This window comes from Octopus sinensis, unplaced genomic scaffold (assembly GCF_006345805.1).
Source record: "Octopus sinensis unplaced genomic scaffold, ASM634580v1 Contig14509, whole genome shotgun sequence".
In the NCBI taxonomy this organism is placed as follows: Eukaryota; Metazoa; Mollusca; class Cephalopoda; order Octopoda; family Octopodidae; genus Octopus; species Octopus sinensis.
The window spans coordinates 45,463-62,500 of record NW_021833265.1 but is presented as its reverse complement, the minus strand read 5'-3'; the positions used below and the strand labels follow the sequence as shown (position 1 = coordinate 62,500).

The window sequence follows — 17,038 nt, the reverse complement described above, 5'->3', positions numbered from 1 at the left end:
TAAATTTTCGTTGCAGTTCTCTTCTACATCTCATTGACATTTGGAAATGGACGTGAGTAGATTTATATTAATATCTATGAAAATTATGAAAAATCAGAATGCAAAAATTTAATTTATAAGTTCAGTATAGGAAAATATGTTCCATCTCAAAATAAATTTGTTGAAAAGAAAATTTATAATTTTTAGTTCAATACGAAACAGCCGTATGATGGTGAATTCAATTCTTAACATAATAAGGAGTTACTTTCAAAACCAATATAAGTGCATCTTTGGTCGGTTTCATGATAACCATTAAAATACAATCTGTAATTTCACGCACGTGAAATTTTTTTCAGTCAAACTGGGATAGATGTTACATAGACAGGAGGCGAATCTTAGTATTCCAGTCAAAATCAGATATATTCAAGTTGTTGCTATTAACAATTACTCAAAAGCCATTCAGAGGCATAGATGTGGTTCTGAAAGTAAGCTCTTCGTACTCGTTGTATTTCAGTTTTTCGTCAGTTTGTAGGCATTTTATTAAAATTAAGTTCTGATAATCGGGCAAACTTTACAATACACAAGCATAAAACATTACAGAACATATCATATGAATCATTTAAATAATAGAATGGATTAATTATCCCTACATTATGGTAGTAACAAATTTATCACTTCTTCCTGGTAAAAATATCAGTATTGATCGTCAAACATTTAATATTCTCTCTCTTTATATTATCTATTTCGAAAATCTTTTATTTTCGTCTTCGTACTTTGGTTGTTTAATTTTCCTGACTTTGTTACAGTTGAACATCTGAACTATTTTATAAAAGTAGGAAACTGTCTTCTCAAGGAAGGTAAAACATTGATGACACTTGATGTGGATGCCTACGACTGTTCGAAGAGGTGTTTTGAATCTTCTGCATGTAAATCCTTCGTGAGCAGAACGATAAGTCCAAGCTGTATTTTATACAAAGATGACGCAACAGAGAAAATGCTAATAGGCGCAACTAATACCGATTTTTATCAGTTGAGAAGATCTGTGCCGACCAATTATACAGACGGTAAAAAAATTTGAATCTTCTGGGTTTATTTCATTCCTTCACTTGTATTCTATGTTTTAGTCTAAAGAGAGACAATACTGTCAGCATTTGAAAAGTTGCTGCGATTTCTCTAGTCTATGTAGATTGGTGTGTGTTGAAGAATTATTGTATAGTTTTGTTCCGGAGTGGTGGTTCTAATAAAGGTTTGACTGATGCGTTTAGCACAGAATTTCGGATTGAGACACGAGATTACCAAAGAGAAAAGAGAAAAGGCAACGTTTTGTCAAAAGGTTGTGTGTTTAGGTTCAGTGAAAGAGAACGTTTTCGTCACGTGACTGTCAGTAAATATTCTCAATATCTTTGATGATGAAAATAATGCATGTCTGGGGTGTAATATATAAATTGTGTGTAGATGACATTAGTCTGTGAGGGAGACGAAAAGATATCTTACACTATATGAGGATATGATACGAGTTTTACTTAAATTACGTAAAATAATTACAGAAGATTAACTGAATGTGTGAAACACAGATTTAATTTTTTTCACGTATAAAATGAAGAAATTTGGAACCAAATTGGGTAACTCATCCATAAACGAATGAAAATCCTCAACCTGGATCAAATCAAAATTGTTCACAATTCTGATCACCTTTCTTTCTATCTTTCTTTCTTTCTATCTTTCTTTCTTTCATTCTTTCTTTCTTTCTTTCTTTCTTTCTTTCTTCCTTCCATCTCTTTTCTCTCGCTTGCTTTATTGTTTCAGATGAAAATCAATCACGTTGTATTTATTATTTTGTAGTTCTACGCCGTACACTTTGCTAATCCAACGCTTCATATACAATATTTTTCGTTTGTAAGCTGGGTTCGTTGCCTCCATTACTAAATTCAAAATAAACAGAATTATTTAGTTTAAACAAAATATCTTCATGTCTGCGTGTACGAGTCAGATTCAATGAGAGAAGGCGTAAGAGAGAGAGAATGTGTGTGTGTGTGTGCGAGTGTGTGTGCGTGTGTGTGCGCGTGCATGTGTATGCGTGTGTGTGTGTGTGTGTGTGTGTGTGTGTGCGTGGGTGTGTGCGTGTTTGAGTGTGTGTTTGTTTGTGTGCTGTTGTCAGTATTTTGATCGGGATCTGTTAAACATATCTTTAGAACCGCTATGTCTAGCAATGATGTCCTTCGCATAAATCTCACTTAATATTTCGAAAGTGTATTCATTTATTTTGCAGTAAAATATTCTTGTTAGTTTTCTTTTTGTCTTTTCTTGTTTGTGAATATTAAACTTTCATTGAATTAAGTTCACCAGCAATCGCCACGTCGTCCTATTCTGTAAGTTAACAAACATCAATATTTCCTGCTGTGACTCTTGCGTTCCGGCGCTCCAAATGTTGCAGCCACTCAGTCTATGGCATGAGTTTAGTTCGAGGTCCCATATATCTTTCAATTAGAAAATTAGAAAATGAAATAAATCTACTACTACTGCTAATAATAATAATAATAATAATAATAATAATAATAATAATATAATAATAATAATAATAATAATAATAATAATAATAATATTGGCAACAGCGAACCCAGCAGGACAACTGAAAAAAACAACCGTAGAAAACTGGAAGATCTACTGTTTTCTGTGAGTAATTTGAATTTCCCTCAAAATAAGTTTAAAAACGTACATATCTACAGCTCATACAAACGTACACCTAACAAGAAAAATTAGAAACATAAATATCTCCAATTCTGTGTGAACATTTACATTTAGTCGTCTCTCATGACTATAAGAATGTGTAAAATTGCCTTTTAAATTACCTTTTATTGTAACAACACAATTAAATGCACGATAAAAAGTTATGGAATTAAGCACCTACTACTATATACATCAAACTGAATTCAGAAATTTAAAAATATATACATAACATTGAACTCAGAAAGTTTAAAAAAAAAAAAATCATCGACGAAAACATCAGATAATATGTGTGAGTGAATATACATATACATATACATATGCATGTGAAGAGGAAGAAAAGAGAAAAGAAAAAGGAAATTAAATAAATAAATGTAAACAGGTTTGACCTTTTACTGACCATTAACGTCCTTTGTCTCCACCATCTGCCGAATCTATTTATAGACCCAAATAGCATGAATTCTTTAACCAACCATTCTCCCACACAATGGCAGTAGGAGTGTTGATGGTGGCTGTGGCTACACATAAAACAATATCATTGATGATGATGATGGTGATGGTGATGTTGCTAATGATGGTGATGGTGGTGAAGGTGATAGTAATAACAATAATAACTGACAGATCCCGTCTTTTTCCCTTTTTTTCTTTTTCTTCCCCGTATTTTATTCTCATTATTTCGAACTAATACAGGCAGAGTGAGCCTTGAAGAAAGGAAGAGGAGGAAAAAAAATGTTCGGAGATAAAACTATCAACAAAAAAAATACAGACGAATATATATCTGCTAGCCTTAAGAAGCTGCGCTATGAGCAATGCTTACATGTAGAGAACCCTAAACTGACAGATCCATCTCCTAATATAAGAATGGAAGCTCGTCATGCTTCAAGGTCAACAAATCAAACAATAAACCGCATTGGTCGTTGCGCGGATTACAAAAGACCACGTACCGAAAATTTAACCAAATTCTGATTGAAAAATCAGCTACTGGATCAATCTTCTCAACACACAGGGGCTGGACGTACCCCACAACCGGAATATTCCAACAGATGGCCATCCATGCTCATCACCAAATAATCAAAAGAAAAAGAAGGAAAAATGGTCTAGGGAAGATATAAAGAAGTTCTTGAGGCCTTCTACCATGCCATATATTTCCCCACAGATAAATCTAACACTGTACAAGCATACTTAAACTGGAGACAGAAACACCCTGAAGTAAGACCCTACATAGACAGTAACAAACTTGCCAACGTCAGCAGAAACATTATAAAAAAAAATTACTGACTGAAGTACAGATTGATCAAGTTAGACAAGCAATATCGGATAAAATGAACGAAGCTGCAGCTAGAGAAGATAATACAGAGGAAATAATTATAGACCAGCCCAGGGCTGATAAAAACGAAGTGAGGATTGAAAGAGTTAGTATAAGTGATAGGCAAAGTGAAATACTCCCTGAACCAATCATAAACACTAAGACAGATGAGCATCAAATAGATAAAGAAAGTCACACAAATATTGACCCACCCAACAGAATACATGAGCTAAAAAATCAAATCATGATTGAATGGCTGAAAATTAAAGAAACCAGCATGGACGAACGTGATACACTCCCTAAAATCCGCAACTCTAACCAAAACATGAAAATAATTGGTAAAATCCGGCTTGCACTTAAGGATATAATTTCAGCTAATGATATTGATGTCACAAACCTCAACCACCTATACTATGCATCCGCGAAAATCTCAACGATCCTATGCGGTGTAAAGATTAGAAAACCGCAACATTCCCACAAAAAGCCTTCTTGGCAAGAGCGTCTGCAACAACAAATTAAAATATTTAGATCTGACATTAAATATTTGAAAATCCTTAAGGCTCACAAGACTACCAAACCTACAAAAACCCAAAAATTAATGAAAAAATACAATATGAAAACTATACTTGATATTGATGCCACCATAGAAACCATCAAACAAAAGGTATCTGCCAAAGCTGCCCGCATAGCGAGGTATGAAAAGCGTGTTAGATTTTTCAAGGACAACAACATGTTCAAAAATAACCCCAAGAATTTTTACAGGAAGATAGGAAAAACAGCGTTTACTGCAAGGTCTGTACCATCAAAAGAAGAAGTGCAGGAATTTGGGAATAAAATTTGGGCAGAAGAAAAAACACACAACGAAAAGGCCCCAGAGATTGACAGAATATCTACAGAATTGGACCCCTTAGAAGAGCAAAAGTGAGAGGGTGTCAAGGTAGAAGATATAAGATCTGCTCTCAGGAGGTCAAGCAAATGGAAGTCTCTAGGAAAGGATAAAATTCCTAACTTCTGACTGAATGCCTTCCCAGAGAGCCATGAACTGCTAACAGAACTGTACAATGATGTTTTGCAACACCCTAGTAGGATGCCTGCTTGGCTAGTTAATGGGTTAACATTCCTGCCTCCAAAAAGTGAAGAAACAAATGAACAAAAAAACTATAGACCCATAACCTGCTTAACAACTATGTACAAAACGCTAACATCTGTCCTGACGGAATATACCTATAGTTTTTTAACAGACAGCATCATATTCCCTAATGAACAAAAAGGATGTAAACGTGGATCCTACGGCTGTAAAGACCAACTACTCATCAATAAGATGATCTTAGAAGATTGTCACAAACGACACAAAAACTTATCAATAGCCTGGATAGACTATAAAAAGGCTTTTGATAGCCTATCACATAGCTGGATTAGGAAATGCCTGGAAATGTATAAGATAGCACCTACTCTGCGAAACATCTTGACTGTAAGTATGAGATCATGGAGAACCACACTAACTCTGAACAGGGACAATGAATCCCTAAATGCTGGTGATGTAAAAATTTCGTGTGGCATTTTCCAGGGTGACTCACTGTCACCACTCCTCTTTTGTTTATCTTTAATACCTCTCTCAAAGCTGCTCAATGACGCGCAGTACGGGTATAACATGTTTGATAAAAATATAAATCATCTCATTTACATGGATGATTTAAAGCTTTTTGCAAAACATGACCAACAACTCAAGGGCTTACTAGCGATAGTCAAACAATTCAGTGACGACATCAGAATGCAATTCGGCCTCGATAAATGTGCAAAAGCTACCTTTATCAAAGGAAAAATGACAGAAACATCTAACGTTAACCTTGACCAGCAGAATGTCATAAAAGAACTAGACCCAGCGGAGAGCTACAAGTACCTAGGGGTAATTGAAGGGAACGGAATAAGGCATTCAGAGATGAAGAAAAGGATCAGGAGAGAGTGTTATCGAAGAGTGAGAGCAATACTCAAGACAGAGCTGAATGCAAGAAACAGGATCGAAGCGATCAATGCATTAGCCATACCAGTCGTGACTTACAGTTTCAATATTGTTAACTGGTCAATTACTGAAATATGTAATCTTTACAGAAAAATACGAAAACTGTTGACAATGCATAGAATGCACCACCCTAAGGCAGATACAGAACGACTTTATCTGCCAAGAAAAGAGGGAGGCCGTGAGGACTCTGAGGACTGGATGTTAAAACTTGTCTCAAAACATGAAAAAACAAGAAAGCATCATACTCAGTCACAAAACAGGCAAAGGAATATCTAAGTGAATTCCGAATACAACCAATTTCGGAATTAGAGATAGACATACAAGAAACAAGCACAGAAAAAGCTAGGCGCATGAAAACCCGTGCCAAAACTGCGGCCTTAGATATTCTGAATAATAAATGGCAAGAAAGACCTCTCTATGGCAAATACCCAAAGAGAGCGAATAATGCAGATATTGACAAAGCCCTGACCCATCAATGGCTAATGGCCTCTGGCTTAAAATCTGAAGCAGAGGGGTTTATCATAGCAGCTCAAGATCAATGCCTACCAACAAGAAACTACCAGGCCAACATATTAAAGAACGGCAGTAGCCCAACATGTCGTGTATGCCGACAACAAAATGAAACCATTGATCATGTTGTCTCCAAATGCAGTCTTCTAGCGCCTACAGAGTACCTCAACAGGCATGACAGAGCTGCACAATATATTCACTGGGTAATTTGCAAAAACCTGGATTTGCCCCATGAAAAAAACTGGTGAGAACACAATCCACCTCCAGTGCTTGAAAATGACCACATCTCACTCCTCTGGAACTTCACCATTCAAACTGACAGGCAGATAGATGCAAATAGGCCAGACATCATATTGAAAGACTTCAGACAAAGAACATGCCTCCTCATTGATATGACTGTCCCAATCGATATAAACGTATCTGTCAAGACCTACCAAAAACTGAGCAAATATAAAGATCTTGAAATAGAAATCAGCAAAATGTGGAAGCTGAAGACTAAAACAATACCTGTTGTCATAGGTGCCCTGGGAATGATAGCGAAAGGGACTGATTGCTACCTAACTCAGATACCAGGAAACCCCAAAATGGCAGAAATTCAAAAGATAGTGCTCATGGGAACTGCTCATATCCTACGCAAAATACTCTCTATGTAATCCCAAGGTTTAAAACAAACTTTTTTAAAATTTTTTTTATGTATTAGACATTCACTAGTACAACACCAAAAAAAAACCCAAATATATGGCACAGAACTTCCAACCTGTTGTCCCTTGAGGTCTCTGGGTGAGACTTGGAGCCAACTTGTACAGACATAAAGCAAAAGTCAAACATAGAATAATAATAATAATAATAATAATAATAATAATAATAATAATAATAATAATAATAACACCGGGGACGGAAGAGAACACCGGGAACGGAAAAGAACACCGGGAACGGAAGAGAGAACACCGGGGACGTTTAAGATGTAAGTAGGAAAATACAGAGCTCCGAAATCTATCCACAAACATCGAAAACAAGGACATCCTATGGAGCCAAGATTTACTAACAAAGAATTGGACTGTATCCGAGTAAGTAATACTAATTGAAATTTATTACTATTTTTGAAACGAAATGATGTATTTTGACTCGATATTATCTCCACCTCTAACACAACACATGTAAACATGCGTGGAACATCACGATCATCCCCGACCCCAAACACCATGTACAAAGGAACTACGAAGAAATTAAATGCCACCGATACTATTCAACCCAAGAATAACAATCGAGCGGTACGTACATTAAACTTACAACAAAAAATGTACGAAAAACTACACGTGCGAAATAATGTGACAACAGAAATAAACGGACCGGTACCCTACGAAAATGACGACCGTCAAAATAATGGGCCGGACGTTGTACCTCATGTCCCGCAAATAAAAACCAAAAGACGTAAATGGACACGTGAGGAATACATTTCTATCTTACACGCATACTTCACAGCAGTACTCTACCCAAAAAATGAAAATACAACAACACACATATAAAATATGGAAGGAAAATAATAGAGATATAGACTTGGATACAGCAATGAACCCTAATAAATTAGCTAACGTACGAAGATACATTCTCAACACAAAACAAATATCAGAAATAGAAATAGAACACCTAAAAGAAAACATACACCAGGAAAATGTAGATAGAAGCCACACAACAATGCCCAATAATATAAACACTGAAACTGTAAAACACGAAGACAAACGCAACATTCCCACAAACACGATGTAAACAACGAAGGGGAGCCTAATGATTATGATAATATAAAAAATAAAATAATCAAAGAACTGAAAACCACAGAGCTCAAAATGGACCACCGACCATACCTCCCAAGAATCAAAATAAACAAAATAACAACACCAATTATAAACAGCATAAACCTAGCCGTCACTGAACTGATAGCCACTGAAACAAAAAAAAGTGATATCACTGAGCTAAATAACCTAATATACGCAGCAGCCACTGCAGCCACAAAAGAAGCTGGATACTCACCCAAACCCGCCCAAACAGGAGTACCACCACCCAAACAAACCCTGTGGATAAATAACATCCAAAGCAAAATAAAAAAAATTAGAAAAGACCTGTCGATTCTTAATGAAATCAGCAAACAATCAACGCTACTGAGCAACAAAAAGAGAACAAAAATACTCCGCAAATATAACATCACACAGAAAGATTTGCCTGAAATAAAAGAAAAGCTGAAGCAAGATATCCTTGCCAAAGCACAAAGGATCTGCCGGTACGAGAAACGCCAACGCTTCTTTGAAGAAAACAAAAAGTTCAACTCCAACCCCAAAAGTTCTACCAAGAACTGGGAAAAAATAAAATAGAAGTCACTGCAGCACCAACGGCAGAAGAATTGGAAGAATTCTGGGGAGAAATATGGTCGGCGAACGAACCACCAAAAAAAGGAGTATCAGAATAACAAACTCGGCATCTGAGCAACTTTGGACCCCCATAACAACTGAAGAGGTCACCCAGGCACTGCAAAAACTAAGCAACTGGAAGGCACCTGGGCATGACAAGATCCCCAACTTCTGGTTGAAATATCTAACAGGAATGCACAAAAAGCTGGCTGAAAACTTTAACAACGTACTAGCAGAGCCAGAGACAATGCCTGAATGGCTCACGAAGGGGAAAACCATCTTAATTCCCAAATCAAATGAAACAGAAAAACCAGAAAACGACAGACCAATAACCTGCCTCCCTACTATGTTCAAGGCATTTACTGAAGTGATATCACAAAGGCTGAACAAGCACTTGGACGAAAACAAACTGTTCCCAGAAGAGCAGAAAGGATGCCGCAAAGGCTCATATGGCTGTAAAGATCAACTAATGATTAAAAGCCATAACTGAAGACAGCCACAGAAAGAAGAAAGGCCTCAGTATGGCCTGGATTGACTACAAAAAGGCGTTTGATAGCATCCCCCACACATGGATCCTCGAAACACTAGCCATTAACAAAGTAGCACCAACAATCATAAAATTCATAGAGCACTCTATGAATAAATGGCAAACAGTCCTACACCTCCAAACAAAAGAGGGACTCTGAAAACCAAAGACATCCCCATTAGAAGAGGAATATTCCAGGGAGACACGCTCTCTCCACTCCTTTTCTGCTTGGCACTGTCACCTCTATCTGATATGCTAAATAGAACTGGATGCGGATATAAATGTTACGGCAAAACGATCAGCCACCTTTTATATATGGATGACCTAAAACTATACGCTGCAAATGACAAACAGCTGGAAACACTATTAAAGACAGTTCATGGATTTACCAAAGAAATAGATATGAAATTTGGATTAGAAAAATGCGCCAAAGTAACCATGAAAAAAGGAAAACTAGTTAAGAGTAGCAACATCACACTAGATAAAACTAATGAAATAAAAGAATTAGACCAAAGCCAAACTTACAAATACTTAGGAATCCATGAACTAGATAAGACACAACACACACAAATGAAAGAGAAAATAAAAAAGAATATTATAGACGAGTTAGATCAATACTAAACACAGAGCTCAATGCTAAAAACAAGATAATAGGTATCAACACTTTAGCTGTTCCAGTTATAAGTTACAGCTACAATATCCTTAACTGGACACAAAATGAACTGACCAAAATAGATAGGAAAACAAGAAAAATACTGACAGGATCTAGGATGCATCACCCAAACTCTGACATAGAAAGACTATATATACAACGTATAGAAGGTGGTAGAGGCCTTATACAGCTGGAAAACTATTATAAAATAACCACCATATGAAAACTGATCCAGATTATAAAATAACCACCATAGGAAAACTGATCCAGATAGCGGCAAAACACGAGCAAAACAAAAACTTCTCAGTATTTAAGGAAGCTGACAAATACAAACAAGAAATCATACCACCTAATAAACATGAAGAAGAAGAAGATGAAGAAACAACAAAAGCTATAAAACAAATGAAATCCAAACTAAAAATAGAACAGCAACGAACCATGATAAAACGATGACAAGAAAAGCCCCTTCATGGTAAATACTGGACTAAACTAAACGCAAAAGAAATAGACAAAGAAAAATCCCAGCAATGGTTGAGAAGCTCAGGACTCAAAGCAGAAACAGAGGGATTTTTAATTGCAGCACAAGACCAAAGCCTCCCCACCAGAAATTACCAAAAACATGTAATGAAAAGAAATATTACAAGTAACTGCAGAATATGTGGAGATGGACAAGAAACAATAAATCATATTATCTCTAGCTGCCCAGTCCTGGCTAAGAAGGAATATATTCACAGACATGACAGAGTTGGAACCTACATACATTGGAATAACAACAGAAAAAAGATGGTATAGGCACACACCAGAAAAGGTCACAGAAAACGAGAAAGCAACCATACTCTGGGATATGCCGATACACACAGATAGAGAAATTAAGGCCAACAGACCAGATATAGTTGTCAGAGATCATGAAGAAAAAAAATGCTTTCTAATTGATGTATCAATACCGGCTGATGACAACGTGTCTCTAAAAGAAATGGAGAAACTCTCAAAATACAAAGACCTGGAAATAGAGGTAACTAGAATGTGGAATCTGAAAACAGAAACAATTCCTATCATTAGGCATGATAAAAAAATATTCAGACAAATACATAACAAAAACGCCAGGACTTACAAACACATATAACATACAGAAAATTGCACTACTAGGCACTGCACACATCCTACGCAGAACACTTTCCATACAATAACCATCAGAGCATCACAACAAATCACAGCACATACCCAAGGCACACAGAGCTGTGCTCGGTAGTGAAGTGAAAGCACGCTATAAAAATAAAACTACTGAATAATAATAATAATAATAATAATAATAATAATAATAATAATAATAATAATAATGATGATGATGATGATGATGATGATGATGATGATGATGATGATGATGATGATGATGATGATAATAATAATAATAATAATAATAATAATAATAATAATAAGAATAATAATAATAATAATAATAATAATAATAATAATAATAATAATAATAATAATAATAATAATAATAATAATAATAATAATAATGAATCTCCAATTATACCACTCTAATGGAGTACTTGCCTCAGAAAATATAAACATCACTGTGGAATTTTTCAAGGTGACTCACTTTCACCTTTAATATTCTGCATAGCCCTAATACCCCTTACAAGTGAATTAAACAGAACAGGGTATGGGTATAAAATTGCCAATAAAAATATAAGCCATCTATTTTATATGGATGACTTAAAACTTTATGGTAAAGACAATAATGAACTTGAAGGCCTATTGCGCACTGTGAAAGCATTCAACGATGACATCGGGATGGAGTTTGGACTTGAGAAGTGTGCCAAGCCCACTTTCCAGAAAGGGAAAGTGAAGACCACAAATTCAGTCGTGTTAGATGTTGACACAGTCATAAGAGAGCTTGAGCAAGAACAAACATACAATATTTAGGGATAAATGAAGGCTCTGGTATTCAGCATGCAAGCATGAAGAGAAGATCAGGAAGGAATGTTATAGGAGAGTTCGTGCAGTCCTGAAATCTGAACTAAATGCTCGTAACAAGGTGTTAGCTATAAATTCCTTAGTAGTTCCAGTTGTTACTTATAGCTACAATGTGTTGAACTGGAATATGAGTGAAGTAAAGAATATAGATAGGAAAATACGCAAGCTGCTGAGTTGTAATAGGATGCACCACCTAAAGGCAGACGTAGATCGCCTTTACCTTCCCAGAGCCCAAGGAGGTCGAGGCCTGATCCAATTTGAACTAGCTTACAAAACAACCACAATTGGACTGGCCAAATATCTCGAAATAACGAATGATTGGATGCTAAAGCTCGTGGAAAATCACGAGAGACGAAAGAAGCTTCATTCTATCATAAAGGAAAGCAAAATATTTGCTATTGATCTCGTGCAGGATACCCAAACTGAACAACCCGAGGGAAGTACGGCAACTATTGTTGCAAAGAAGGTGGTAATAATGGCAACGAAAAAAGCGCACGAGCAATTGGCTGATAGGTGGGAGGAGAAACAAGCAAACATTGACCAGAAGCAAACCCATCAGTGGCTACGGAGCTCAGGGCTAAAAGCAGAGAGCGAAGGTTTCATCCTGGCTGCTCAAGATCAAAGCCTATTAACCCGGAACTACCAGGCCAATGTGATGAAAAATGGAGCAGACCCAAAATGCCGATTCTGCAACATGATTGAAACAGTGAACCACCTAATCTCTGGATGTAAAGTCTTAGCACCAGTGGAGTATAAATTAAGACAAGACAGAGTTGGCCAATATCTACACTGGCTAATAAGACGGCATTACAATATCAAAACTGCCGACAAGTGATATAATCACCACCCTGAGGCTGTAACTGAAGGAGAAAATGTAACCATTCTGTGGGACTTTCCAGTACATACAGACCGAACCATCAAGGCCAATAAACCAGATATTGTTGTGAAAGACCAAAACAATAAAGTTTGCTTATTGATCGACATGAGCATCCCCTGTGATCATAATATCTCAGCGAAAGAGTTTGACAAGCTCAGAAAATATAAAGACCTACTCATTGAAATTGAGAAAATGTGGCATCTCAAGGCGGTTACAATACCAGTGATCGTAGGAGCACTAGGAATGATCAAGAAGGGAACCGAAAATTACATGAGAATGATCCCTGGCTTACCATCCCTGCAAGAAGTGCAAAAGATTGTCTTAACTGGTACATCACACGTATTGAGAAGAGCATTATCGATGTGAGAACTGTTGCTGCTCATGTATTTTAATATAACTTTAAAAAAAAAATTTTTTTTAAACGAACGAACTATTGAGTTTGGTTTAATGGCCTACCAATGTATTCTATGAGTTTCTTTGTCCTAGGAGTCGGGAAGACGCTCGGCAAGAAATGGAAGCAAATTTGAAAGAAGAAAAAAAGTAATAATAATAATTATATTATTATTATAATTATAATTATAATTTCCAGTTAGGCACTTTACCCACTTGTTCCTTTCCTCGTAATTCAGTCTTGATAGTTCCTATCCATATTGCATCCCTTTTATGCACCAGACTGTTTCCCCATAATCCGCTCCAGAACTCCTTGGTTTGGTTTGCATCAGGAGCAACATTTTCCTTATTGTCTCCTTCTAACGTTTGGAAGAATTGTTTCGGGTTAGTTTTGAAAAATCTGTTCTCCTCGAACTGCATATTTCTGTTCACAAATCATCTGACCTTCAAGCTTTTTGCCATGATCCTTTGTTTTAACTGCTCTATTACTGCATCAAATCCGTTCTTCCGTATTCTATATTCCTTCTCTAATTCTTCTCGGTCTTTCTTTTTCCCATTTTTCCTGTTTCCTCTTAACCATTGCTCAATTTTTTTCTAAGTCTTACTTTGCCCGTATTAATGCGTCGTTTCTTTTGCTCCACCATTTTCTGTTCTCCTCAGCTAGTAGCGCATAGCTCGAAGATTCCTTGTTTGTTTTATGTCATCTATCTGGACGAATGGTATGACAGTATTTATATTTTGGGGTACTTTAATTATCATTCTCCTAACTTATTATTATTATTATAATTATTATTATTATTATTATTATTTTCATTTTTATTAGCATATTCTTTCACTTCTGTTTCCATTTCTTGCCGAGTGTCTTCCTGACACATGGGGCAGTGAAACGTATTGTTTACATTGGTAGGCCATAAAAACAAACACACCAGATTATTCATTTACAGAGTCAAGTGATAGAGAAAAAGAGGAAGACATTATTTTTGTTGTTATTGTTGTTGTGTCTTTACCCAATATTTTTCATTTATTTATTATTTTTCATTAATCCAAAATAAAACGAAAACGAAAAGAAGGAAAAACTTCATTTGTCCATTTTCTCCTTTCAGGAAAATGTCCGTTGGATATAGTTGACAGTGCTTATCTCCCTAGTCGCAATGACGTCGGTGGATTGCATGGTCTTAATTATACGACATGTTTGTACAGCTGTGAAACAAAACCAAATTGTCAGTCGTTTGACTACCAAATATATACAAAAAAATGCTTTTTGTCAAGTAAAACTCATTCTGATCACTTTTTGAAGTTTGGGACAAATGGTGTTTACACTGAATTAAACAAAAGTAAGTGCAAAGTTGCTTTATATTTTATCGGACTTTTAGTCACAGTATATTTGGACGATACTGAGGCCCCACCTTTAGCTTATTATGTTATTCCAATAATTTCTTTGGCCTTAAAGGATGTGAGTAAACTGATGGACTAATTAAATACCAAACTATTGATCACTCATACACACACACACACCACACACACACACACACACACCATATATATATATATATATATATATATATATATATATATATATATATATTTGTTTGTACTCCACCTGCCTTCGTCTTTTGTTTATTTTGGTAAACTTTCCCGTTATATATATATATATCGGAGTAAATACGCTGAGCAGTGTTTACGTATAGTCACAATTAGGTTAGTTGAAATATGTTTGTCATATATTTCAACTGCTAAAGACAAATACACCGTGGAGAAATAAATGTGAACGGATCGAATAAATGTAAACTTTTTTTGGCTAAAAAAAAATTGCAGATTATGTTCAAATCCAAGATCCCTAACTCTCTATTGAACCCCAGGTCAGAAATTTCAGTGGTTGCATGCATATGTATAAATATTTCTTGAAGAACTGGAAACTTCCACCTATTTCTGACTGGCTTGTTATCTTTTTCAGCCGTATCTTTCAAGGTGTCAGTAGCATAGCTCTTTTACCTTTTTTACATTATATTTTTGACAGTTTAGTTTCTATTTTCGTTTTCCGTTGTTTACTGTCTGCGTTTTTATATGGTGCCTTCTCAGTTTTTTCGCGTTTCTACTATTATTCAATTTCTTTCGTTCGTTATAATATTTGGTTTGCGCCTGAAGAATATGTTTGAGTGTTCTCAACATATGAAACTATTAGTAGCGCTTTAATAATGTATTGTGACCTTTAAAGGAATAATATTTATCTTTCACTATACGGATCAGCACATTACATATAAAAGTTCAATTAAAGGTTAAACTTCATTAACGGATAATAAAATCCAATAAATATAAAGGTTTATTGCCTATTGGAAAAAGTATTGGATATTGCATTTAATATTCAACTGTAAGATGAACCGAGATTTTTATATATTTAAGAAAATAAGAAAATAGAGATAAATAGAATAATAATTATTTATTAATTACAAAATTGGATATCGTCTCTGACACTGTTTCGATTCAAGACTTTAGAAATCAATCAGTATAATTAAAAAGATTTTAAAGTTGAATCCCATCAGAGGTGGGGAAAGATATACCTTTACATTTTCATATTATTGTGTGTTGAGTGTAGGGAGCAAAACTTTCCGATGTGATTCAACTTTAGTATGTTTTTAATTATACTAATTAATTTCTAAAGTCTTGAATCAAAACAGCTGTCAGAAATGATGTCCAAATTTGTAATTAATAAATAATTATCATTTCATTTATCTCTGTTTTTTTATTTTCTGATATACAGATAGATAGATAGATAGATAGATAGATAGATAGATAGATAGATAGATAGATAGATAGATAGATAGATAGATAAATATAGATATATGGCAAATGAAAGACGGAAGATGGAATATACGAGAATTTATTATCAATAGCGACATTTGTTTCGACCGTGCTTTACCAGTGAGCTATCAGGTGTAAACCGTTCGCATTATTATCTAACACACACACACACCACACACACACACACACACACACACACCACACACACACACACACACACACACACATATATATATATATAATATATATATATATATATATATACTGGGTGCGGCATCTAAATTATGCAAATGAAAATAACAGTTCTTTAAAGTAAAGAATATTTCTCAACATAATGTGGCTGTCCTGGAAAGGACATCGTTTCCAGATGGCTATACGACACAATATCTGTGTCCTTATATTTTCGAACAGCGAGTCCAGCACTCCCATCCACCACAGGAAGATATAACGACACAAATATTGTGTCGTATAGCCATCTGGAAACCATGTTTCCTGAGGCTAACAACAGTAACAATTGTCCCTTCCAGGACAGCCACATTATGTTGGCAAATAGCCTTTACTGAAAATAACACTAACATCTCAGTTTAACATATTTACCAAAATTACATAAAAATATCTTAAAATACTAAAGAGTTAATTTATTCAATAAAATTGCCATTGGCTTCAACCACATCCTCCAGACGACTTTGGAATCTTCTGCAACTCTTCTGGGCGGGCTTCTTGCCCAAAATATAAACAACTATACAGCTGATCTGAGAGGAGGCAAGAGTTGGGGCAAGGTTTCCCATAACGTATCGGTAAGTTGACTTACGATCAATTTCGCACAGATTTCAAACACATGGCTGAGAAACTAGATGTCGTAGCAAACGCAAA

At 35.6% G+C, this 17,038-nt stretch overlaps 1 protein-coding gene across 1 annotated transcript in view; it reads left to right on the top strand.

Moving 5' to 3' along the window:
* LOC118761516 overlaps window positions 1-17,038 on the top strand; it is a 28,257-nt gene that overhangs the window by 4,884 nt on the left and 6,335 nt on the right. The window contains exons 3-5 of the mRNA XM_036499514.1: window positions 17-52; window positions 786-1,043; window positions 14,470-14,700. Of these exons, the coding sequence (XP_036355407.1) occupies window positions 17-52; window positions 786-1,043; window positions 14,470-14,700 (525 nt within the window). The remainder of the gene's footprint in view (window positions 1-16; window positions 53-785; window positions 1,044-14,469; window positions 14,701-17,038) is intronic.